At 39.0% G+C, this 27,604-nt stretch overlaps 1 protein-coding gene and 1 pseudogene across 2 annotated transcripts; one reads left to right on the forward strand and one right to left on the reverse strand.

Moving 5' to 3' along the window:
- Positions 1-10,555: 10,555 nt before the first annotated feature.
- Positions 10,556-11,641, reverse strand: LOC308531329 (olfactory receptor 4K2; the record flags this gene model as incomplete). Its single annotated transcript, XM_081108296.1, has 1 exon — positions 10,556-11,641. Exon 1 carries the CDS (start codon positions 11,507-11,509, stop codon positions 10,556-10,558), a length of 954 nt encoding a protein of 317 aa, XP_080964422.1. The 5' UTR covers positions 11,510-11,641.
- A 4,414-nt stretch (positions 11,642-16,055) lies between these two features.
- LOC308521132 (olfactory receptor 4K3-like) lies at positions 16,056-27,014 on the forward strand (annotated as a pseudogene). Its single transcript has 2 exons — positions 16,056-16,112; positions 26,126-27,014. The product of its transcript is annotated as an olfactory receptor 4K3-like (transcript).
- Positions 27,015-27,604: the final 590 nt, after the last annotated feature.

Below are 27,604 nucleotides of genomic sequence, written 5' to 3' on the forward strand. Positions count from 1 at the left end.
ATTCTTTTTTCTCAAAATTGCCGTGGCTCTCTGTGGTCTTTTTTCATTCCACATAAATTTTTGGAGTGTTTGTTCTAGATCTGTGAAATATGCAATTGATATTTTATTTTTTATATATTTTTATTAATTTCACAGAGGAATGCAGAAGGAGAGAGAGAGAGAGATAGAAACATGATGAGAGAGAATCATTGATTGGTTGTCTCCTGTATACCCCATACTGGGGATTGAACCTGCAACATAGGCATATGCCCTTGACCAGAATTGAACCTGGGACCCCTCAGTCCCCAGGTTGATGCTCTATCCACTGAGCCAAACCAGCTAGGGCCCATTGATATTTTTATAGGGATTGCATTGAATCTGTATCTTGCTTTGGGTAGTATAGACATTTTAATGATGTTGATTCTACCAATCCATGTACATGGTATATTCTTCCACTTGTTTATATTTTCCTCTATCTCTATTTTCATTGTACTGTAGTTTTCTGAGTACAGGTCTTTAACCCACTTTGTTAAGTTTATTCCTAAGTATCTTAATTTTTTTTGTTCATGGTAAATGGGATTTTTCTTGTTAGTTCATTATTGGTGTATAAAGATGGCATCAATTTCTGAGTGTTAATTTTGTATTCTGCTACATTGCCAAATTATTTAATTCTAGTAGTCTAGTCGTTTTTTATGGAATCCTTAGGATTTTCTATGTACAATATCATGTCATGTGTGAATACTGATGGATTTACTTTCTCCTTTCCAATTTAGATGCCTTTTATTTTTTCCTCTTGTCTGATCACTATGGGTAGCAATTCCATTATTATGTTGAACAAGAATGGTGAAAATGGACATCCCTGTCTTGTTCCTGTTCTTAGGGAAAATGGTTTCAGTTTTTGTCAATAGAATATGATATTGGCTGCCGGTTTGTCATATATGGCTTTTATTATGTTGAAATATCATCTCTCTATTCCCACTTTGCTGAGAGTTTTTATTTAAAAAAAACGGTCTTGGATTTTGTCAAATGCTTTTTGTGCACCAATTTTTATGATCATGTGATTTTTATCTTGCAATTTGTTATTGTGATGTGTCACATTTATTGATTTTTGAATATTGTACCAGCCTTGCATCCCTGGAATAAATCCCACTTGGTATGGTATATGATCTTTCTAATGTAATGCTGGATCCAGTTTGCTAGAATTTGTTGAGGATTTTAGCATCTATGTTCATCAGGGATATTGGCCTGTAATTTCCTTTGTAGTGTCTATCTGGTTTTGGAATTAGGGAAATGCAGGCCTCATAGAAACAGTTTGGAAGTGTTTCTTTGTCTTCGCATTTTTTATGCTTCCCTGTGTTGATAGAGTGGTTTTCTGTGCTAGGTGTCCTATAGGGCCCAGTGGCTCAGCCTCCCCAATTACCTGAGGTGGACACTCTTGGTGCACCCCTTTGTGGTCTTTGTGCACAGTCTTGTTGTAGTTAAGCCTTGATTGTTCTAGGTATCACTGGGAGGAATTTACCTCCAGGCCAATTGGCTGTGAGAATCAGCTGTGTCTACTGGAGAACTTCTGTGCTGAAGACACCCTTCTGGGGCAAGACTTGCTTCAGTGGGGTTTTGGTGCTCACTGAGTCTGCCCTCTGAGTGTGTTCCTTATGGATCTGAGGAGTTGTAATCGGGATGGTCCCACTCTGACCACTGGGTACACTGGCTCTTGGATCTCTAAGGAGGTGCTAATTCAGCTTCTGCCTGAGGCTACCCAGCAGGAGCTACGGAGAGATCTGCAGGTTCCTCTTCTTTGTTTGGGTTTTGGAGGTGCCCAGATGAGGCCCAGCTGTGAAGCAATGCAAGCTGCTGTGGGGCCTTGGGCCTTCTTTTGGAAGTTCTGGGTCACTCTGACCCAGCTGCAGATTGTTAGGTAATTTTCAGATTGCAAAGGTCCAGGCCTTTCATATGCAAAAGCCTCTGTGCAGAGCTTGGGTGGGGCGGGGTCTCAGGGAATCAACAGGGTGGAGCAAACAGCTATGGCTGATCCTCAGTTCTACCCTAAGAGGCCCCGTGTCTCAGTGACTCGGTAATTGCTGCAAGCACCTCTGAGAGAAAGCCGCTCTCGAGTTCCCCCCGTGGCCAGACAGTCCAGTTTCTCCCCGTATGAGTCTGGGTCCCCAGAGACTCGCCCAGAACTGGAGTTCAGAGCAGTTGGCAGCTTGAGACTCCCTCCTGATTGAAAAAGATAATTGCGTCCTCAGTTACCAGCCCTTGCCACGTGCGCCTCCGTACCTCTGCACTTTACTTCCGCACCTCCTCTGAGTCTCAGTGTGCTTTTCTCTTTCCTTCTAGTTGTAGAATTTCCGCTCATCCAGCCTTCCTGTGGTTCTGGATGATGTCCGTTTTGTCTTTTAGTTGTATTTTTGAAGCGGTTGTATGAGGCAGCAATTTCCGGTGTTTACCTATGCCGCCATCTTGGTTTCTCGGGACTATATTTAACTAAAAAGTTTTTGCCCAGCTAAAGAAACCATCAACAAAATAAAAAGACAATACACTGAATGGGAGAACATATTCACCAATCATATATTTGATAAGGGATTAATATACAAATACATTAGAAACTTGTACAGCTCAACACTCAAAAAATATAAAATAATACACACACACAATCTGATTTTAAAATATGAGCAGAGGACCTGAATAGATATTTCTCCAAAGAGGACATACAGATGGGCAATAGGTATATGAAAAGATGCTCAATATGACTATTCATCAGGGAAATGTAAATTAAAACAACAATGAGATATCATCTCATACCTGTAAGAATGTCTATTATCAATAAATCAAGAGAAGACAGAACCTACACAGAACCTAGAGACAGAAGAACTTCGCTGGAGAGAACATGGCAAAAGATCCTGGACAGAAACTGGCAACAGAACCTAGAGACAGAACCTAGCGAGAGAACCTGGCTGAAGAACCTAGAGACAGAACCTGGCTACAGAACCTGGATAGAACATGGCAAGAGAACCTGACTAGAACCTGGTGACCGAACCTGGCTGGAGAACCTACAGAACCTGGCAATAGAACCAGGCAAGAGAACCCAACCATGCTGATCAACTGAACGCTGCCTCTGTGTCATTCCTTCTTTGCCGACTCCGTCCACACCTTTGGGGACCCCTGGATCTGCTGTGGTTGGACCCCAGCATATATATGTGTATATGAAATACAAAAAGGAAAATAACAGTTATCCATTTCCACCAGAATTGTCCATTTGTCAATTTTTCAGTTTGGTAAAAAAAATAAAATAAATAAATAAATAAATAAATAAATAAATAAATAAATCAAGAAACAACTGTTGGCGAGGATGTGGAAAAAAGTGAACCCTCATTTGCTATTGGTGGAACTGTAAATTGGTAAAACAGTATGGAGGTTTCTCAGAAAAGTAAATATAGAACTACCATATGACCAAGCAATTCCACTTCTGGGTATTTATCTTAAGAAATTTAAAACACAATGTCGGGGAGGGGACATATTTAATACTTTCAACAATAAAGATTTATAAAATTAAATTAAATTAAAAAGTAAAAACAATGGGGGAAAAAAGAAGGCTCTCTTACCCTTTGAGACAGCATGGAGGGGCCTGGAGAGTATTTTGCTAAGCGAAATAAACCAGTAGAGAAAGACAAGTATCGCATGATCTCACTCATATGTGGAATCTAATGAACAAAATACTGTTGAACAAAATAGATCCAAAGATATACAAGTATGGAACAGACTGTTGAATCTCAGAGGAAAGGCCAGGGTAGGTGGATGGTAGAAAGAGATCAACCAAAAACCTTGTATGCATATATACATAACCCATTGACACAGACAATGGGATGGTGGAAGCCTGGGGTGTGGCGTGGGGGTGGGCTATAAGGGTTCAATGGGAACAAAATGGGGACATATGTAATATTTTCAACAATAACGATTTAAAAAAGAAGTTATATGCATATTTATACTCATTGCAGCATAATTTACAATAGCCAAGATATGGAAACAATTTATTGACAGATGAATAAAGAAGTGGTACATATATACAATGAAATATTATTTGACCATAAAAATAAGCGAAATATTGCCATTTGTGACAACATGGATGGACTATGCTAAGTGAAATATTTGTCAGACAGAGAAAGCCAAATACCATATGATTTCATTTATATGTGGAATCTAAAAATGAAAATAAACAAACAGAAACAAACAGAAGAACAAATTGATGGTTTGCAGACTGAAGGGAGGTTGGGGAACTGGGCGAAAAAGTTGAAGAGATTAAGAAGTACAAATTGGCAGTTATAAAATAGTCATGGGGATGTAAATGTGCATAGTGAATACAGTCAATAATATAATAACTATGTCTGGTGTAAGGTGGGTATTAGACTTATTGGGATGATCACTTCCTAAGTTATATAAATGTGTAATCACTATGTTGTACACTCAAAACTAATATAACATTGTATGTCAAACATAATTAAAAAATAAAAAACAAATAAATACATTTCAAAATAATTAGGGTGGATTTAAGAGAAACATACTTTTTATTTTTTTTTGCCAATGAGAGTCTAATTAGAAGAATACATTTCACATGTTGTAGAATACATTTAAAGCAGAGAAAACACCATATTTTTAATTCAAAAAAGTTGTAAAATCATCAATTAATAAAGCATTTTATTATCCTATCTAATAAAAGAGAAACATGGTAATTAGCCATACCTCCGCTACCCTTCCCATTGGCTAATCAGGGCGATATGCAAATTAACTGCCAGCCAAGATGGTGGCCGGCAGCCAGGCAGCTTGAAGCGAACATGAGGCTTGCTTGCTTCAGTGACGGAGGACGCCAACGTTCCCTGCCTGCTGCTGCCGGCCTTTGAGCTTGCAGTTTGAAACATTGTTACAAATATAGAAGATAAACAAAACCCCAGAAACCTGCTTTCAGCCAACCAGGATCTCAGAGCTGGAGTTGAAACAGTGTTTTGATTATAGAACCTAAACAAACCAGATACCTGCTTTCAGCAGCAGAGGCCTAAGAGCTGGAGCCAAGCCTCAGAGCTAAAGCTGGCCCAGAATAAAAAAAGAAAAAAGAAAAAAAGGAGCAGTTGGGAGCTTCAGTCACGTGCCAGCCTGAAAACAGCCCTCAGCCCCTCACCCAGACTAGCCAGGCACCCCAGTGGGAACACCCACCCTAAAGGGTGTGTGACCAGCTGCAAACAGCCATCATCCCCTTATCCAGGCTGGCCAGGCACCCCAGTGGGGACCCCCACCCTGATCCAGGACACCCTTCAGGACAAACCAGCTGGCCCCCACCCGTGCAACAGGCCTCTATCCTATATAGTAAAAGGGTAATATGCCTCCCAGCACCGGGATCAGCGGAGCCGTGAGGCCTCCCGGCACTGGGATCAGCATGAGAGGGGGCAGCGCCCACCCCCTGATCACCCTGCGGCTCTGTTCGTGACAGGGGAAGGCGCCCCAACCCCCTGATAAGCCCTGCTCTGTGCCTGATAGGGGGGAGCTCCCCAACCCCATGATCGCCCAGCAGCTCTGTGTGTGATAGGAGGTGGCGCCGCAAACTCCCCATCGACCCTGCCTTGAGTGTGACAGGGGGCGGTGACCCAACCACCCAATCGGCCCTACCCTGAGCGTGACTGCGGGTGGCATCGCAACCTCCCAATCCTCCCTGCTCTGTGCATGACAGGGGGCAGTGCCCCAACTCCCCAATCGGCCCTGCTCTGAGCCCGACCAGAGGCTGCACCTAGGGATTGGGCCTGCACTCTGCCACCCAGGAGCAGGCCTAAACGAGCAGGTCATTATCTCCCGAGGTGTCTCCCCCCCCCCCCCCCCCACCACCTGAGTGCACAAATTTTTGGGCACCGGGCCTCTAGTTAAAATTTATAAAATAAAAATTTACCTTTAAGGGAGCATTATCTCATTTTATTGAGGTTCTGCTTCTGGGCATATTTAGACAGTTTGGCTCAAATAAACTCACAAAAATTTTTTTAAAAAATTTACCTTTAAAATTAAACATGTCAATTGTTAGCTTAGGAAAATATCAACCCCCTTAAACAAAGATGTCCAGAGTTGGTCAGAATGCTATTAAAACAATATTTATTAAACATATATATTATGTCCTTCATATGATTTTCTGTGGTATAAGTATCATTATTATCTCCCTTTCCACGTTATGAGACATTAAGTGTCTTACCAAGTTACACCACTAATAATCTGTAGTACTGGCATTAAACACTGGTAAAAAGATACATGGGCCTAAGATTTTACTACACTCTGTGTGGGGTGAGGTTCTGTAGAACCTAAAACTTATAAATTATGAGAGAACTTCTGTAAGAAAAGAAAAAAGAGTTAAAATAATGAATAAAAGGTTGTGAGGGCCCATCCCATGATCCTGGGGGAAACTCATGCAAAGAAGAGAATATGAAACGTATAACATTTTTTTTCCTCAAACATTTTTGGAAGTATACATCATTTATAGTTTTTATTTCCATTGTATTTACATAATTCCATCACATAATTACAATGATATTTTATCTGTTTTTATGAATACCTGATTTTTAAAAAATTTATCTTTATTGTCGAAAGTATTACAGATGTCCCTTTATTTCCCCATTGGTCCCCTCTGCCCCACCCCCACCCCACTCCTGATTTTTCAATTCTTCTGCTTAATTTTACAAGACAGTTTTTCACAATTTTTAAAAGCTCATAGGTTTGGCATTACTAAACTTCATGGTTCCCAAAAATCTAAAAGAAGCTGAAGTTGCTTATCAACATAGTTTTTTTTGTAAATTCTTAGTATCTCAATACTCCTTCAATAGTGTTATTGGAAATTTAGAGCATTTAAAGCTTTCCTCTACCTGGTATGTTCATCTGGCATGCTTTGCAAAACATTATTCTACCTTCAGATGCCCTGGTGGCAATTAACACCATCTTTACCGCAGTTTAAGTAGCCGATGGCCATGTCACTGCATTTATCCTTAGTAAGAGGATCAGCAGCATGTTGAGATGACATAGTGATAAAATCATCCATCTGTACCTCCTGATTAGGTAAGTTTTAGGTGTCTATTTAAAACTAGAGGCCCGTTGCACAAATTCATGTTGGGGGGGGGGGCCCTCTGCCTGGCTGGCGATTGGGGCCATCTTACCCAGTCTCAATGGGGGCTGATCGGGGCTGGCCGGGGAGAGAGAGACAGCAGGGAGCTCACTGACCACCAAGGAGCAGGTCCTGCATTGAGCATCTGCCCCTTGGTGGTCAGTGCACATCATAGCATCTGGTCAACCAGTTGTTCGGTCGACTGGTTGTAGCAGTTGGTTAGGCTTTTATATATATAGACTAGAGGCCTGGTACATGAAATTCATGCACAGGTGAGGTCCCTAGGCCTGGCCAGCAATCAGGGCCTATCGGGTCCTGCGGGCTGCTGGACGGGGCCTGGTGGATAGGGAGAGGATTAAGGGCGAGGGACTGCAGGAGGTTTCCCGGCCAGGGGGAGGGAACAGGGTAGGTTGGCTGGCCATGGGAGGTTGGCAGTGGGAGCACACTGACCACCATTGAGCATCTGCCTCCTGGTGGTCAGTTCACGTCATAGCGACTGGTCGACTGGTTGTTCCAGTTGTTCTGGTTGTAACCGTCACTTAGGCGTTTATATATATAGATGTGGTGCTGTCTTGTGTGTTGACTCTCCATCCTAAGCCATTGGCGAAGCTGGTAGGTAGTTTGCTTTATAAATGGAAGTGCTACAAAGACTGTCCATGGTCCTTTTCATTCTCAGCTACAGCACCTCACTATGAATCTAAACACTCAGTCTCATTGCTGACTTGCTTCACAGAGTTGTCTGCCGTTCAGTCATACCTTTGAGGGTTTTGGCAAACATGTCCTTGACTTTTATAAATCTCCACACAAGCACTGAAGACTGATGATATCCCTTTAAAAAGACTCCAGTTTTATATTGCAAAACAAACAAACAAAAACCCACATACCTCAATTCATTAAAGAATACATTTCCTTTTCAAATAAATGTTATTTGAAATAATTACTGGGGGGATTTATAACACAGCAGTTCAACATTTCTACATAAATGATCTTGAACATTTTTGCACATGTAACTAAAATTAAGATAAAGTCCACACACACAACCTAAATTGGTCCATTAATATCACTATTTCCAGAAGAATTATACTTTTATTTTGAGGATATAAACACATTTCATTCTCAAGTTAATACTGTAGACATTTTACCCAACGATTTTCATTCTCAAATTAATACTGTAGACATTTTACCCAACAATTTCAAACACGACTAGTTTTTTTTTTTATTGTTTAAAGTATTACATATGTCTCCTTTTTCCTTGATTGAAGACCCCCCTTGCCACATCTGCTCCCCAGGACAAGCCCCCGCTGTCCCAGTGTCCATGTCCATTGGTTATGCTAATATGCATACATACAAGTCCTTTGGTTGATCTCTTACCCCCCTCTCCTGCCTTCTCTCTGAGGTTGGATGGTCTGTTCAGTCAAACATGACTAGTTTTGAAATACAGTGTCAAAACTTTTAAACTGTAAAGTTGTTTCCTTGTTTGCTTAACACATTAATGAAGAAAAGAAAAACACTGATTAAGAAAAAACACTTTTTTTCTCATATAGTTTAAAATGAAAAGTAAGGAATTTCTTTAACTTCTTTCTCATCAGTGATAATTAGTGCATATATACTTCTTGGTTTTCTCTTTTTACTCAATAATGCCAGAAAAAAATAACAATTTGATATTTATCAAACACTATGGTTGAAACAGGTCCTCACTCTTGTGGATATGAGTTGTATAATATACTGGACCTCATACTTTATCAATATAACTTACCAAATTCTAAATAACAGTTAATTCTTTAATGGTTACCATCATTTAAAGAAGATAATCTGTGAAACAAGGCATCCACAATTATTTGACCTTCAGTGCTTGCAATTCCAGTACTAAACAGCAGGTGGTAGTAATACCTTGTGTACCTTAAAACTAATCTTGAACCTAGCATTTAAAATGATAACAAACAACAAAAATAACAAAAAAACCTGATTGCATCCAAATATTAAAATTAAAATGTGGTTTAACCAAAGTGTAAAGCAATATAATACTTTTAAATGAAAGCATAGGCTCCCCATAATTTTACTTATTATCATAAATGGTATCTCGTAATTTAATTCTAGCTTTAACTTCCCAGACATTAAGGAACCATGGTTTTTGTATAAAACAAATTGTACTGCTTTGAAACTCATTTCAAAATATTTTCTGATTTGCTGAAATCTCCAGGCTCTTTATGCATTCTGCATTATTAGAAGGAGTTATGGCTGTGTTTATTTCCTTGCTAACTAAAAGTGAGCGGTGGAGATTCCTCTACTTATACCATTTCCTTTGAAACTCATCAACATTTGTAATGAAATAAAGCAAGGACTTTCTTTAATAGAAGAGATCACAAAATGATTTAAATGTTAAGTAGTAACAGAGATATATGTAGAAAATCACAATTTGTCAGAAGCTACTCCTATGGCAGTATTGAGTTTCTAAGACTTATAGATATAGAAATTTACTAATTTTACTCAATTCTCTGAGTAACTCAGTTGTTAGTGTTATGTAAATGTTATCTCCTAGTTTCCTTTTTTTTAATAAATATATATTTTATTGATTTTTTACAGAGAGGAAGGGAGAGGGATAGAGAGCTAGAAACATCGATGAGAGAGAAACATCGACCAGCTGCCTCCTGCACACTCCCCACTGGGGATGTGCCCGCAACCAAGGTACATGCCCTTGACTGGAATCGAACCTGGGACCTTTCAGTCTGCAGGCCGACGCTCTATCCACTGAGCCAAACCAGTCAGGGCTCCTAGTTTCCTTTTAATCTATACTTCCTCTTCTCATTTTCTTTCCTTTTATCAGTGAACAAGATATTAATCTTGAATTTCCTAATTGGAAAAGTCACTCTTGGCATTTTTTAATCCTCACCCAAGGATCTGTTTATTGATTTTAGAGAGAGGAAGGTAGGGAGAGGAGAGGAGAGGAGAGGAGAGGAGAGGAGAGGAGAGGAGAGGAGAGGAGAGGAGAGGAGAGGAGAGAGAGAGAGAGAGAGAGAGAGAGAGAGAGAGAGAGAGGTGGGACATTGGTGTGAGAGAGAAACATTGATTGATTGCCTCTTGTAAAATGTGGTTACTTCAACCAGGGACAGAATGTGAAACCTAGGTATATGGCCACTAGGAATTGAACCTGTGACTTTTTGGTGTATGGATAATGCTCCAACTAACTGGGTCACTCTGGCCAGAGCACTCTTAGCATTTTTATAAATATTCTTTGCTTCTAGAAGAAGTTGCTTTTGTCAACTTGCTTTTCTAAAATTTAAAATGTATTCTAAAAATATTCATATTTAAATATGAACTTACCTTGTACTTTCACAAATTTTGTCAATTACGGTTTAATAAGAAGTAAGAGCATAGCACATGCTGTGTATACACAAATTGTGGTACTTAATGCCTAGGATGCTAAAACTAAAAGATAACCAAACTAGAAGTTAACTAAAAAGAATGCAAAGGAGCTGCCTTGTTGGAATTTAGAAGTCTATTTTTCAATTTTCTCATGGCTGTCTTCACTTCTTGGTTTCTTAATGTATAGATTATTGGATTCAGAATGGGAGTAAAGATGGTATAAAACACAGACAAGATCTTATCTACTAAAAAACTGCTTAGTGGCCACATATAGATGAAGATGCATGGCCCAAAGAACATGAAGACAACAATGAAATGAGCTGTGCATGTAGAAAGAGCCTTAGATGACCCTCTTGAAGAATGATTCTTGATGGTAACCAGGACAATAACATAAGAATTAAATAAAAGAATAAAGCAGGACAAGGCAATTATGCCACTTGTTGAGATCATAAAGAGTCCTAGGACATAAGTATCCACACAAGATAACTGGAACACCACAGGAAGGTCACAGAAAAAGCTCTCTACATCATTGGGACCACAGAATGGTAAAGTGAGAGCAAATATGACCTGACTCATTGAATGCATGACTCCCACAACCCAGGAAGCCACCACGAGGGCAACACATACCTGGGGACTTATGATTGAAGCATAGCGGAGAGGCTTACATATTGCAATGTATCTATCAAAGGACATAGCCATAAGTAAAATGATCTCTGTACCAGTAAAAAGGTGTAGAAAAAAAATCTGAGTGATGCAGCCATCAAAGGAGATGGTTTTGTGTCCAGTAAGGTAGTCTGTAATCATCTTAGGGGTGGCAAAGGAAGCAAGAGACATATCAATGATGGAAAGGTTGGTAAGCAGGACATACATGGGAGAGTGTAGGTGAGAGTCAGCTATGACTGTGATGACTATGAGGCTATTACCCACCATTGTTGCCACATAAAACAATGAAAACACCACGAAGAAAAACATCTGTAGTTCCCAGGAATCAGAGAGTCCCAGCAAAACAAATTCAGAAACAGTAGATTTATTGGCCACATCCATTGTCCTGAATGATAGGTGGAAGCCTGTAGTAAAAAAAAAAAAAAGTCAAGAGAAAGTATGAGTCTATTGCAGCAAAATATACATTTCCAAGAATTCACTTTCATAGCTTTATTTCCTCTATGAAAACTTATATTTAATATTCTTTCCAACTTCATTTGGTATATTGATTTGAAAGATAATTCTAGGGCAGTGGTTCTCAACCTGTGGGTCACGACCCCTTTGGGGGTCAAACGACCCTTTCACAGGGGTCGCCTAAGACCATCGGAAAATACATATATAATTACATATTGTTTTTTGTGATTAATCACTCTGCTTTAATTATGTTCAATTTGTAACAATGAAAACACATCCTGCATATCAGATATTTACATTACAATTCATAACAGTAGCAAAATTACAGTTATGAAGTAACAATGAAAATAATTTTATGGTTGGGGGTCACCACAACATGAGGAACTGTATTAAAGGGTCACGGCATTAGGAAGGTTGAGAACCACTGTTCAAGGGCAGTGATCGGCAAACTCATTAGTCAACAGAGCCAAATATCAATAGTACAAGGATTGAAATTTATTTTGAGAGCCAAATTTTTTAAACTTAAACTATATAGGTAGGTACATTGTTATTAACTTAATTAGGGTACTCCTAAGGCTTAGGAAGAGCCACATTCAAGGGGCCAAAGAGCCGCATGTGGCTCGAGAGCCGCAGTTTGTTGATCACAGTTCTAGGGTATTAGGGATCATAATGTGATACCATTTAAGTCATAGGTGCTGAAAATCACACTCTTTTCTGGTACTAATGGGCAATCAAATTGAGATAATATCATCTTGAACAGATCTACTTATCCACATATGTGCCCATCCATTTGTTTATACAATCCTGAATCACTTACACATTAAGTGAGCCCTTACTCTGGGCTGATGAAGTGTTAAACACACACATTTAATTATTTAGATTTTATCCATAACAATATCCTTATTAAAAGAACATATAAAAATTATATCACATACAAATGATATAGGCTCTTAAGCAACATTACAGAAAGACTTCAAACAGTTGCAAGAACTCATAAGTTTCCAGAGAAGAAATGTTAATATATACACAGATAGAAGATTCCTGGCTGAAACTGAACAGAAATACAGAAAAAATTAGTTTTGCTGACATTTATCCAGCAGAAGAAGACTGTTATTGTCAACTATACTACAATATAGCCAACCATATAGTCCAGGGAATGGCATTTAATGTTTTTTCTTCTCAATTTTTGTTTTGTTAAAATAGAAATCTGTTCCTTTTACAAATATTTATAATTCTATGACTTAAAATTTTACTTTGTCTCCTAGAAAATATAGCATAAGTTTTATGGGAACAAGCTCTTTAGTCTCACACCTGTTTGAATTCTCCTTTCATATATACCAACACATGCAAGCTATATATTGATCTTAGCTCCATGGGATAAGGGTTAGGAGATAGAAGTAGGAAGGGCAGACACACAAAAATTTTTAGTAGAAACCATTGGTGAAACATCTTTGCTTACCAGATCTATAGCAGAATCAGTGTTTTAGATTATTCAGAGTGTTAAGCAGGCTCTGACAGAGCACATATAGGAGACAATTTTAAATATAAATAAATGACCTAGATGACTCATTAGTTATTTAGCAGCTGTAGATAAAATGGATTTGCCAGGGACTTGGGAATTGACCAAGAAATAGTCCTGCAATGGGATTTATTAAACAACAAAGATAATATTATTTGTTTCACAACAGAAAGATATTTCAAGAGTCTTATGGGAATTTACAATGATTGTTTTCACCTGGACCGGAGTGATTCAGGGAACAGAAGTTTGGGAAGCCATCATTTAAGAAGCATCATGAAGTATTAAATAAAAAAAATTTATCTTGGTTATCTAACCTTGTTCTAGAGGCAGTGGAGAATAAAATTCAGAAACATTCACTTCTGCTTCAAGGAATTTATAGTTTCTTAGAAGACATTGAGTACCTATAAATAAAACAATTGGTAAAAAAAAAAAACTCACATTGTGACATCAATCAAGTGTTTGATCAATTGTCAGAGACAATGAGTGAACTGGATTTTAGATAAAGAAAAATGTATAATATGCTTAATCAGAAAGTGTTCTTGCAAGACAAATGTCATGAACTTGACCTGCAAAAAGAACTAAAGTTTTTATTGGTAGGGAAAAATGTATGTATGTAATAAAATAGTGGAACTTCTTTGCATGAGTAAGTTATTCAGTTAGAAGGTTAGAAGAACAAGAACGCTACTCTAAAATATAACTTGATGTGAATGTTACCAAAGACCCATTGTAAGATTGTAGGCAGGGTTATGATGATGTAAAATAGGTATTTTGTAAGGATACAGATTGTTTGGAGAAGAGAAAAGTTAAGACAATATATTATTTTTAAATAGGTATAAGAAGTTCACATTGACTCTTTAGGTATTAGTAATGTGAATGTAGTTAATAAGATTAAAATTTCAGAAAGTTTAACATCCCACTGACATCACTTTTGATCTTCCAGACAAAAAAAAAAAAAAATTCAACAAGGAAACAATGACCTTAAATGACACACTAGAACAGTTTGATCTAATGATATATACAGAATGTTTCATCCAAAAGTGGCAGAATGTTTATTCTTCTCAAGAGCATGTGGATCATTTTCAAAGATAGACCATATATTAGAATATAAAATAAACCTTAATAAATTCAAAAAGATTGAAATCATATCAAACATCTCAGATCACAATGGCATGAAACTAGAAATCAACTATAATTAAAAAACTCAAAAACTTTCAAACTCATGGAGGGCAAGTACCATGTTATTAAACAATGAATGGATTACCAATGAGATCAAGGAAGAAATAAGAAAAAAAAAACACTTCCTAGGAAAAAATAAAAATTAACACACAGCAACCCAAAATCTGTGGGACACAGCAAAAGCAGTCCTGAAAGGGAAGTTCATAAACAAGCCTGCCTCAAGAAAAAAGTCAAATAGCAATCTAATCCTACAATTAAAGAATTAGAAAGAGAACAAGAAAAGCCTTGCATAAATAGAAGGAAGAAAATGATAAATATTAGAGTGGAAATAAATAACATAGAGAATAAAAATTATATAAAAAATATCAATGAAACCAAAAGCTAGTTCTTTGAAAAGATAAACAACATTGATAAACCTTGATCCAGACTCATCAAGAAACAAAGAGACAGGACCCAAATAAATAAAACACGAAATTAAAGAGGCAAAAGAACAGTTGACACAATAGAAATTCAAAGGATTGTAAGAAAATACTATGAACAACTATATGCTAACAAGCTGGATAACCTGGATGAATGGACAAATTCCTAGAAAAATACAAACTTCCAAAACTGAATCAAGAAGAATCAGAAAACCTGAATAGGCCTATAACAACTGATGAAATCAAAGCAGTAATTTAAAAAAATAAATAAATAACTGCCAACAAACAAAAGTCCTGGCTGGATGGCTTCACTCGTGAGTTTTACTAAACATTCAAAGAACACCTACCGTTCCCAAACTATTTCAAAAAATCCAAGGGGAAGAAGCACTTTCAAGCTTTTTTTACAAAGCCAGCATTATCGTGACTCCAAAACCAGATAAAGAAACTACAAAGACAGATAATTATAAGCCAATATCCTTGATGAAAATAGATGCCAAAATCCTCAACAAAATATTAGCAAAATATTGGTACATTATATGCAAATCAATAAATGTGTTACATCACATTAACAAAATAAAGGATAAAAATCACATGATCATATCAACAGATGCAAGAAAAAGCATTTGATAAAATCCAGCACCCATTTTTGATAAAAACTCCCAGCAAAGCAGAAATAGAGGGATCACACCTCAACATAATTAAGGCCATATATGACAAACCTATAGCCAATATCATACTCAATAGACAAAAACTAAAAGAAAAGGAACAAGACAGGGATGTCAGCTTTCACCACTCTTACTCAACATAGCACTGGAAGTCCTAGCCACAGTGATCAAGTAGGAAGCAAAAATCAAAGGCATCTAAATTGGAAAGGAGGAATTAAAATTGTCACTATTCGCAGATAGCATGATATTGTACATAGAAAACCCTAAAGACTCTGTGGGGAAGCATGGGACTTGGTTGGAAAGTCTGTAAGGAGGATTCTCTGAAAGGTCAGGGGTCTCTGGGGAAAACTTGCAGAAGGCAGCAGCTCCTACCTTGACTTTTCCAAACAAGTCCGACTCCCGGGTGTTTTGCTAGAATCTCTATGTTTAGTCTTCTACACCAAACCTTATAGAAGCATATGCTTTCTCAAGGATACTTACCCTGCTGATTAAGAGATTAATTTTAGTTCAAGCTGTTGTTACAATAAAAGGCTAACAAGACAGGCAATCAAGACTATTTTTGGTGCCTAATGACAACCAGCCCCTTAGCCTCTCTTTCACAGAAATGTGTGTCAGAGTAATCTATTCATCCGTCACTCCGGGTCTCCTGGTCAGTTCCGGCAGCTAGTGCCCCCGTGTGAGGAGTCAGGAATGCAATGAAATGCAGAAGAATCCTCGAAAACAAAGATGAAGAAAATGAAAGTAACTGCAAAGTAAGTCATTAGAGCCCGCTTGGGATTTCCAAGTTCGAGGGAATCCTTTCTCAACTAAGGTTTCATAATGGGACAATAGTTGTCTTCAGTACAGCAGCAATATATCACAGTGCTGGAACAGTTGTTAAAAGCAGATAGTGCCTCTATTACAGAAGAACAATTAAAAACTTATTAAAAATTATTATAATTTATAATCCTTGGTTCCCTGATGCTGGAACACTAGACCTTAATCTCTGGGAACAACTGGGCAGGACTTTAAAAAGAAATCAGGCCCAGGGGAAATGAGTGCCCTTATCATCATGAACTATGTGGGCTCTTGTTCGAGCTGCACAATGCCCATTTCATATAGAGAATCAAAAGCCTATAGAATGCCAGGAGGATTTACTACTGCCCCCTCCTCCTAAAGCAGAGCCTGTAGAGCCTGTAATACCTAAAGTCCTTCCATTGGAGGAAGTATTTCCCAATCCTCCACCTCTGATGTGGGAAGGCTCATCAACTAAATCCTCAGTAATGGGGTCCCGTGTCAGGCAAGTCATGTTAGAAGGAAAGCTTTTGGCTTGCCCAGTTATACAAGATCAACAAGGTAATAAAATTAATGAGCCACTCTCCTTTAAAAACTTTAAAGAAATAAAGAAAATTTGGTTACCAAAGAGATCAAAGAAGAAATAAAAAACATCATGGCAATAAACGACAATGAAAACACAACAATCCAAAATTTATGGGACACAGTGAAAGCAGTCTTGAGAGGGAAGTTCACAGATCTACAGGCCTATCTCAAAAAACAAGCAAAAATGGTAATAAATTATCTAACCCTACAACTCTAAGAGTTAGAAAGAGAGCAAGAAAAGCCCAGTGTAAGCCGAAGGAAGGAAATAATAAAGATCAGAGAGGAAATAAACAACATAGAGACCAAAACAAACAAACAAACAAGCAAACAAAATGACCAACAAAACCAAGAGCTGGTTCTTTGAAAGGATAAACAAGATTGAAGACCTCTAGCCAGGCTCACTAAGAGGCAAAGAGAGAGGACCCAAATAAACAATATCAGAAATGAAAGAGGTGAAGTAGCAACTGATCCCATAGAAATAGAAAGGATTATGGAAAAATACTATGAAAACTCTATTCCAACAAAAATGGACAGCCTAGATGAAATGGACATATTATTAGAAAAATATAAGCTCCCAAAACTCAATGAGGAAGAATAAAAAAACCTGAATAGGCCAATAACTACCAAAGATATTGAAACAGGGATCAAAAATCTTCCAACAAACAAAAGCCCTGTTCTGGACGGCTTTACAGGGGAGTTCTCCCAAGCATTCAAAGAAGAACTAAACCCTATCTTCCTCAGACTATTCCAAAAAAATTCAAGAGGAAGGCACACTTCCAAGCTCTTTCTATGAAGCCAGCATTGCCCTAATTCCAAAACCAGATAAAGACACCACAAAAAAAAAGAGGACTACAGGCCAATATCCTTGATGAACATAGATGCTAAAATCCTCAACAAAATTCTGGCAAATCAGATTCAGCAATACATTAGAAAGATCATACACCATGACCAAGTGGGATTTATTCCGAGGAGCAAGAATGGTACAATATCCACAAATCAATAAATGTGATACATCACATAAACAAACTGAGAGACAAAAATCACATGCTCATATCAATTGATGCAGAAAAAGCATTTGACAAAATCCAGCACCCTTTCTTGATAAAAACTCTCAGCAAAGTGAGAATAGAGAGATCATACCTCAACATACTAAAAGCCTTATATGACAAACCTACAGCCAACATCATACTCAATGGGCAAAAACTAAACTCATTTCCCCTGAGAACAGGAACAAGACAGGGATGCCCACTTTCACCACTCCTGTTCAATATAGTACTGAAAGTGCTAGCCATAGTGATCAAACAAGAAGAAATAAAAGGCATCCAAATTGGAAAAGAAGAAGTAAAACTGTCCTTATTCGCAGATGACATGATACTATACATAGAAAAACTCAAAGACTCCATCAAAAAACTACTAGACCTAATAAATGAATTTGGCAATGTAGCAGAATACAAAATTAACACCCAGAAATATATGGCCTTTTTATACACCAATAATGAACTCACAGAAAGAGAAACGAAAAAAACAATCCCATTTACCACTACACCAAAAAAATTAAGATACTTAGGAATAAACTTAACTAAAGAGGTAAAAGACCTGTACTTGGAAAACTACAGGACATTGAAAAAAGAGATAGAGGAAGACATAAACAAATGGAAGAACATACCATCATGGATTGGTAGAATCAACATCATTAAAATGTCCATACTACACAAAGAAATCTACAGATTTAATGCAATCCCCATTAAAATACCCACAGCATACTTCAAAGATCTAGAACAAACTCTTCAAAAATCTATCTGGAATAATTTCTCTGAATAGCCACAGCAATCCTGAGAAAGAAGAACAAAGTTGGAGGGATCACAATACCAGATATCAAGCTATATTACCAAGTCACGGTTCTCAAAACTGTCTAGTACTGGCACAAGAACAGACATATAGACTAATGGAACAGAACAGAGAACCCAGAAATCTACCCAAGCCATTATGCTCAATTAATATTTGACAAAGAAGGCAAGAGCATACAATGGAGTCAAGACAATCTCTTCAATAAATGGTGCTGGGAAATTTGGTCAGATAGATGTAAAAAAAATGAACCTAGATCACCAATTTACACCATACACACAAAAAAACCCTCAAAATGACTAAAGGACTTAAATGTAAGACGGGAACCCATAAAAATCTTACAAGACTCCATAGGCAGCAAAATAGCAGACATATGTCATAGCAATATCTTTACAGACACAGCTCCTAGGGCAATGGAGACTAAGGAGAAAATAAACAAATGGGACTACATCAAACTAAAAAGCTTCTGCACAGCAAAAGAAACCATCAACAAAACAACAAGAAAGCCCGCTGCATGGGAGAACATATTTGCAAATGATATTTCAGATAAAGATTTAATCTCCAAATTTTACAGAGGACTCATACAACTTAAGAGGAAGATAAATGATCCAATCAAAAAATGGGCAAAGGACCTAAATAGACACTTTTCAAAAGAGGACATACAGAAGGCCAAGAATATGAAAACATGATCAAGGTCACTAATCATCTGAGAGATGCAAATCAAAACAACAATGAGGTACCATCTCACACCTGTCAGACTGGCTATCATTAACAAATCAACAAACAACAAGTGCTGGCGAGGATGTGGAGAAAAAGGAAACCTCGTGCACTGCTGGTGGGAATGCAGACTGGTGCAGCCACTATGGAAGACAGTATGGAGTTTCCTCAAAAAGTTAAAAATGGAACTCCCATTCGATCCAGTAATCCCACTTCTAGGACTATATTCCAAGAAACCAAAACACCAATCAGAAAGGATATATGCAACTCTATGTTCATAGCAGCACAATTTACAATAGCGAAGATTTGGAAACAGCCTAAGTGCCCATTAGCTGATGAGTGGATTAAAAAATTGTGGCACATCTACACAATGGAATACTCTGCCACTATAAAAATGAAGAAACTTTTACCATTTGCAACAGCATGGATGGAACTTGAGAGCATTATGCTAAGCGTAATAAGCCAGTCAGAGAAAGATAAATATCACATTATCTCACTCATATGTGGGATATAATGATCAACATAATTTGATGAACAAGAATAGATCCAGAGACAAATGGCAGGGGAAGGGAAGGGTTAGAGAGCAACCAAAGAACTTGTATGCATGCATATTATCATAACCAATGGACACAGACACTGGGGCGGTGAGGGCTTGCCTGGGGTGGGAATAGCTGGGGGTAAGAGATCAAGCAGGGGAAAAAGGAGACATATCTAAAACTTTAGATGGTAAATAAATAAAAATGCAACAGCAAAAAAAAAAAAAAGAAAGAAAGAAAGAAAGAAAAGTGTTAGAGAAAATAGGGCCAACAGTGCATTTACAAAAGGACTCCTTAATGCTTTGTCTGAAAATTATCACATGACTCCTTGAGACTGGCAGATTTTAGCCAAAACAACTGTAGATACCAGTTAATATCTATTATGGAGAGCAGAATATAATGAGATCTGTGAACAACAGGCTATTTGTGGGTGTTCACTGGCCACCCCATCTGGGAACCCTCTGGGCCACACCTAGCTATGAGTCCCTGGCCACTGTAAGACATCTTCTGAAAGATCCATAGGAAGAACTCTGATTTATCAAGTCTTGTCTGGCAATTGTGCATGCCTATAGATATTATGCATAGAGTGTCTCTTTAATTGCTGTTTTATGTCTTTGTTGTTTAGTTTAATCTGTTTAACGATGGGGCATATTTCACTTTGCTAGAGGCCCCAGCTACTTATAATGGGCAGAACCCGAGGCAGGGATTACAGGGACTTCCCAGCAGCTGCCAAGAACTCTTAATCTTGGTCATCTTCCTGGTCTCCCTCTCAAGATATCAGCCACTAGAAACTCTCAGCTAGTAGAAGTTCTTGTCTGTCTGTAATGTAACTTGGCTACTGATTGGTGTTTTTTGCTTGCTCTCTTATCTTTAGGGGACTTTGTTTACACTTCATCATTTTATGAATATAGGAAATCCTCTGTCTCTACTGTTTGGGTTTTGTGCCACTCAGAATTCATTTGCTGTGTGAAATAAGATTCTAAGGCTAATGTTCCAGTTCACCCTTTTGTGAGTACACATTCATTAACTGTAGGGGTTTGTTTGTTTCTATTTTTAAGATCTCTTCTTATATACAAGATTGCATATTATTAGTCTACTCAAAAATAAAAATATGGGAAATAATTATTTAAACTCCCCAAGTATTTATCCTACAGGGCTGGAGCTACAGAAGAACACTTGAATAGCTGCAGAAGCGGCAGCATCAGGGTAGGGGGAGGGGAGCATTCTCCTCATAAACAAGTAAAAATGGTACTTTTACACTAAAGCCATTCAAGGCCCAGAAGTTACTGCAGTTCTGGGGAAAAACCCCAGGACCTGCTGTCTCCCCACATACACACCCACCCTTTCTCCAACCTCATGAGAGTTGACAATGTCATGTTATCTTTATTATGCTTCTTAAGAATATAAGTATATTTTCCATTAGAAAAATAAGCCTATTTCTAAAAGTAAAGGAAAAAAAAAAGGTTTTCCTGTATTTGCCTAAGAAGCAAAGGTTTTATATACATACTAGAGGCCCAGTGCACAAAAATTTGTGCACTTGGGAGGGTCCCTCAGCCCAGCCTGTGCCCTCTCACAGTCTGGGACCCCTCAGGGGATGACCACCTGCTGGCTTAGGCCCACTCCCCAGAGGACTGGACCTAAGCTGGCAGTCAGACATCCCTCTGGCAGCCCAGGAGCCCTCGGGGGATGTCCACTTGCCAGCGGGGAGCAGGCCTAGCAGCAGTCGGACATCCTTAGTGTTGCTGAGGAGGCAAGAGAGGCTCCCACCACCACCACTGTACTGGTAGCTGTCAACCTGGCTTGTGGCTGAGCAGAGCTCCCGCTGTGGGAGCGCACTGACCACCAGGGGACAGCTCCTGCATTGAGCATCTTCCCCCTGGTGGTCAGTGTGTGTCATAGTGACCAGCCATTCCCAGTTATTCTGCTGTTAGAGTCAATTTGCATATTACCCTTTTATTATATAGGATAGAGGCCTGGTGCGTGGGTGGGGCCAGCTGGTTTGCCCTGAAGGGTATCCCGGAATAGGGTAGGGGTCCTGCTGGGGTGCCTGGCCAGCCTGGGTGAGGAGCTGAGGGCCATTTTAAGACTGGCCACACTCCCTATGGGGGGGGGGATCCCCGCTGGGGTGCCTTGCCAGCCCGGGTGAGGGGTTGATGGCTGTTTGCAGGCTGGCCACTGCCCCTTCAGGGTGGGGGTCCCTGCTGGGGTTCCTGGCCACCTGGGTGAGGGGCTAAGGGCCGTTTTCAGGTTGTCCATACCCCCTTCAGGGTGGAGGGTCCTGCTGGGGTCCCTGGCCAGTCTGGGTGAGGGGCTGATGGCTGTTTGTAGGGTGGCCACAGCCCCCAGCCATCCAAGCTCCCAGTGGAGGCTGGCTGGAAGCAGGTATCTGGGATTTATTTAGCTTCTATAATTGAAACTTTGTTGCCTTTTGTGGAGGCCACAGCCAGCCAGGGCAGGCGGGAAGCTTGGCTTCCTCCATAGCTGGGGCAACCAAGCCTCCTGCTTGCTCCAGCTCCATGGCTGCCCACCACCATCTTGGTTGAGTTAATTTGCGTACAGTTGCTCTGATTGGCTGGTGGGCGTGGCTTGGGCATAGAAAGGTACAGTCAATTAGCATCTTTGTCTTTTATTAATGTAGATTATTAAAAAAATTGTTATATTAATCAGGAACTTAATTACTTTAAATAAATAAGTTACTTAATATTGTTTAATCTTACCTAATAATTAACAAACATGTAAATTGACCGTACCTTCGCTATGCTAACCAGCCAATCAGGAGAGTATGCTAATTAACCTAACAAAGATGGCAGTTAATTTGTATACATAGGCTCCAAGTGGAGCAGCAAAGCCTCATGGCCTCAGGGCAGGCGGAGCAGAGAAAGCCTCATGGCTCAGGGGCTGGCTCCAGCTGGAGTTCGGCCAGAGCAAAGGTCTGGGTGCCGGGTGCCAGAGGAAAACTGGTGCAAGCAGCCAGGGGAAAGGACGGCCTATTGCATGAATCTCTTCATGCAACAGGCCTCTAGTAATAATAATAATATAATGTATTTGACTACCTTCCCAGGGTTTGAATTTTAAGATTTGCTTTCTCTCCTCATAAAGGAAAATTTTATACTTAAGGTATATGGGAAGCTCTCTGTCAAATAAGGAAATAATTATATTTTATTTATATATGATTATTAAATAGATTCTAATATGCTTTCATTTGTAACTAATTGTTATAAGTTATAATGTTTTAGAGTATTGTGTTTTACAGAGAGGACAAGATTCCATATCATTTACATTACTCTATAAAGTATTTGAATTTATAGAAATACTAGGAGGAAAAATCAAAAGAAACAACAATATTATTATAGAGCTGAATAAATAGAAAATAATTATATAGTTTTTGTAACTTTTATTGAAATTATTGCTAATTCTTAAGCTTTTTGTTTTTCAGATATAAGGAAGCATTTTTAAAGCAATTTGGCAAATTATATATTTCTCTTCCTACCTGTCCCTCCCAATATCTATGCATTACCTCCTCCAATTCCTCTCTATCTCTCTATATAAAAGCCTAATATGCAAATTGTCCCCTCGGGAGTTCGACTGACTGGGAGTTCGATTGCTCACTATGACAGGGAAAAATAAAACTAGATCACCAACTTACATAATAATAAACTCAAAATGGATAAAAATCTTCAATGTGAGTTGCAAACCCATAAAAATACTACAAGAAAACATAAGGAAATATCAGACATATTACGTAGCAGAATTTTCACCAATACATCTCCTAGGGCAAGTAAAACAAAGGAAAAAAATAAATAGCTGGAACTACATCAAACTAAACAGCTTCTGCACAGTAAAAGAAACCATCATCAAAATGAAATGGAAACCCACTGTATGAGAGAACATATTTGCCCATGACACATTAGATAAGGGGTTAAATTCCAAGATATATAAATAACTCATACAGATCAAAAAGAAGGAACACAAATAACCCAATTAAAAAATGGGCACAGGACCAGAATAGGAACTTCTCCAAAGAGGACATACAGATGGCCAATAGACATATGAAAAATTCTCAACATTACTAATCATCAGAGAGATTCAAATTAAAACTACAATGAGATGTCACTTCACACCTGTCAGAATGGCTGCCATCAATAAATCAGCAAACAAATAAGTGCTGGTGAGGATGTGGAGAAAAGGGAATGCTACTACATTGCTGCTGGGAATGCAGATTGGTACAGCCACTGTTATTTTAATTTACTCAAAAATTAAAATTGGAACTACCATTTGACCCAGAGATCCCAATTCTAAAAATATATCTTAAGAAGCCTGAAACACCAATCAAAAATAATGTATGCACCCCTTGCTCATAGCAGCATTATTTATAATAGCTAAGATCTGGAAACAGCCCAAGGGCCCACCAGTATATAAGTGGATAAAAAAAAGCTGTGGTATATTTACACCATGGAATACTATGCAGCTGTAAAAAAGAAGGATTTCTTACCATTTTTTACAGCATGGAGGGACCTGGAGAGTATTATGCTAAGTGAAATAAGCCAGTCAGAGAAAGACAAATATCACATGACCTCACTTATAAGTGGAATCTAATGAACAAAATAAACTGATGACAAAATAGGCCCAGAGGCATGGAGATATGGAACAGGCTGACATATCTCAGAAGGGAGTTGGAGGTGGGGTGGGGGGATTGAAAGAGATTAACCAAATAACTTATGTACATATATGCATAACCAATGGACATAAACAATAGTGCAGTGAAGGCCTGGTGTTGAGCAGGGCTTGGAGGAGGGCTTAAAGGGGGAGGGGGAATTGGGGGACATCTGTATTACTATCAACAATAAAATAAGATAAAATAAAATAAATAAAATAAAATAAATATATATACTTGGAAATGTATGAAACCTTCAAGTTCTAACCACATTGTGTTCACCAGTCTCTGAAAAATGTATAGCCATGATGGCATAGAACAAGGATCATTCATGTCTGCATAACTGAAATGAAGAACTTTCATTCTGGACAATCTGTATTAGAAAATTGAAACAGGTTATGTTCCTCTGTAGCCATTTTCCTTCCGCTCATGACCTATTCCTTTTTTCTACCCACTATAAAGAGATCAGGGTCCATATTCCTTTCCACTATTGTGTTCCCACCAATAATCAATCATGGTTTTCAAACATTGCTCACTCAGTCTTTCACTATCATCATGATGTTTTGAAAAAGGTTACCATTCCCTTTGTCTTCAAAACTATGATTTAATCATGTGAAATATAAAACTGGAAGCAACAAATAAGCAAGCAGGACAAATTAAAACTCATAAACTCAGACCACAGTATGGTGGTTACCAGAGGGAAAGGGGGGTCGGGGTACTGAAGGGTAGAGGGGGTAGTATATGGTAACGAAAGGAGACTTGACTTAGGATGGTGGGCACACAATACAATATACAGATGATATATCATAGAATTGTACACTTGAAAGCTATATGTTATTAACCAACTAGAGGCCCGGTGCACGAATTCGTGCACCAGTGGGGTCCCTCAGCCTGGCCTGTGGGATCAGGCTGAAACCAGCTCTCCAACATCCCCTGAGGGGTCCCCAGATTGCAAGAGGTCACAGGTCAGGCCGAGGGACCCCACCAAGCCTAGGGATCAGGACCAGGAAGGGCCACGGGAGGTTGGCCAGCTGGGGAGGGACCATAGGAGGGCTCCAGGGCATGTCCAGCCTGTCTCACTCAGTTCTGATCAGCCGCACCTTAGCAGCAAGCTAACCTACCAGTTGGAGCATCTGCCCCCTGGTGGTCAGTGCATGTCATAGAGAGCAGTTGAGCAGCCTTAGCATATCATTAGCATATTACGCTTTGATTGGCTGACCAGATGACCTGACAACCGGACACTTAGCATATTAGGCTTTTATTATATAGGATGCCACCCCAATAAATTTAATTTTAAAAAACTTGTTGGCAGGTAGCTGTGCAATTTTTAAAGTACTATTTCACAAACTGAAAGTAACTATTAAACTAGCTTAATGATTATTTCTTTTTGTGAATATTTGCATTTACTTGTAAGAAAATTGCTAAATCATAAGAATCAGTCTTGAATCAAATCAAATAAAATATCTGGAAAGACCATGAGGAGATATCTGACCCCTGTGAACAGGAGAGTGATACAACAGGGAAATAGCTAGGCTGTTTTAAATTATTTCACACCAAAAAAATCACACTTGGAGTGTAAGCACTGTATTTTTTCCTAGTTCTCCTCCTGTCAGAGTACTTCCAGAAAGCAGAGTGAATGGCCTGAAATAATTAGACAGTTGTAACTGAATTCATATTGCAGGGTCTGTCTTGGGAAATTCAGATCTTCTATTTCCTCTTTTTCTCCTTGGTCTATGCAGCCACAGTAAAGGAGAACCTTCTTATTTTGTTTACCTTTATGTCAGAGCCACACCTATACTCTCCCATGTACTTTCTGTTGGGCAATCTCTCCTTTATTGACATGACTCTAGCCTCATTTGCACACCCAAAATGATTGCAGACTTCCTCAGTGAGCACAAAGCCATCTCTTCTGAAGGCTGCATCACCTACGTATTTTTTTCTGCAAACTCTTAGGGGGTTGTGCTGCTCTTATCCATATTTTTTGATGGCTAAGTGACTATATGTAAACCTCTTTGTTACTTAAGCAACCATCACCTGGAGAATGTATGTTGGGCTTGTGACACTTTCCTAGATTTTTAACATCTTCCATGCTGAGTCAGATAACATTTACCATGAATCTGCCTTCTGTGGACCCGATGAACTGGGTAGCTTCCTTTGTGACCACCCCTTGTTGATTAAACTTGCTTGCATAGATAGATACATTCTGTAGTGTTCATGATTTCAACCCTGATGTAATTGCCCTGATGTGCTTTATCCTCTTGGTGAGCTCCTCCACCTGTCATCCTGGTCATCATTTGGCAACTTCCTCTGATGGGTCCTCAAAAGCCCTTCCCACTTGCAGTGTCCACTTCACTGTTGTGACCCTTTCCTTTTGCCTGTGTGCTTTCACCTATGTGTGGCCTTTCTCAAGTTTCCCAGGAGACAAAGTGGTCTCGGTATTTTATACCATTTTTATTCCACACTTGAATCCAGTGAGCTATACCCTTAGCTCTATCTCCTCTTCTATTTCCTCTTTTTCTCCTTGGTCTATGCTGCCACTGTAAAGGAGAACCTCCTTATTTTGTTCACCTTTATGTCAGAGCCACACCTACACTCTCCCATGTACTTTCTGTTGGGCAATCTCTCCTTCATTGATATGTCTCTAGCCTTAGAAACAATGACATCAAGAATTCCATAAGACACTTACTTAGCAGCCATATCTTTAAGGCTGGGAAGACTGGTAACACTCCTTGATTTCTCCACACAAAAACAAAATACTTGTTCAGTATTTACCCCCCTTTTTCAGTTGGTCAACAAAGTGGTGCTATTGCAAGAAATCAATTAGTTCATGGTGGAACTATTTATTTAATCAATCTCAGCATTCACTGTGTCGAGTAAGACTCCCTCCACGTTCTGCGTGGAGTAGGGTTCGGTATCTGAAAGAGGAGCCGCACAACAAATGAGAGAAAAAGACACGAGATAATTTTGCAATATTTGGGGACCAGGCGGCAAGTCCCAAAGGACTTCCTCCGTGCTCAGGCCTCACCAAGCTTTTATTGATCTGGGATGCACCCATAGCATAGCCCTTAGGCAGGTGACCCCCGAGTAACAAGCAGACTAGCCCATCAGCAAGGATTTACATAATAATAAATGG

The sequence above is a fragment of the Myotis nattereri genome (assembly GCF_964212035.1).
Source record: "Myotis nattereri genome assembly, chromosome: 1".
NCBI classification, from domain to species: Eukaryota; Metazoa; Chordata; class Mammalia; order Chiroptera; family Vespertilionidae; genus Myotis; species Myotis nattereri.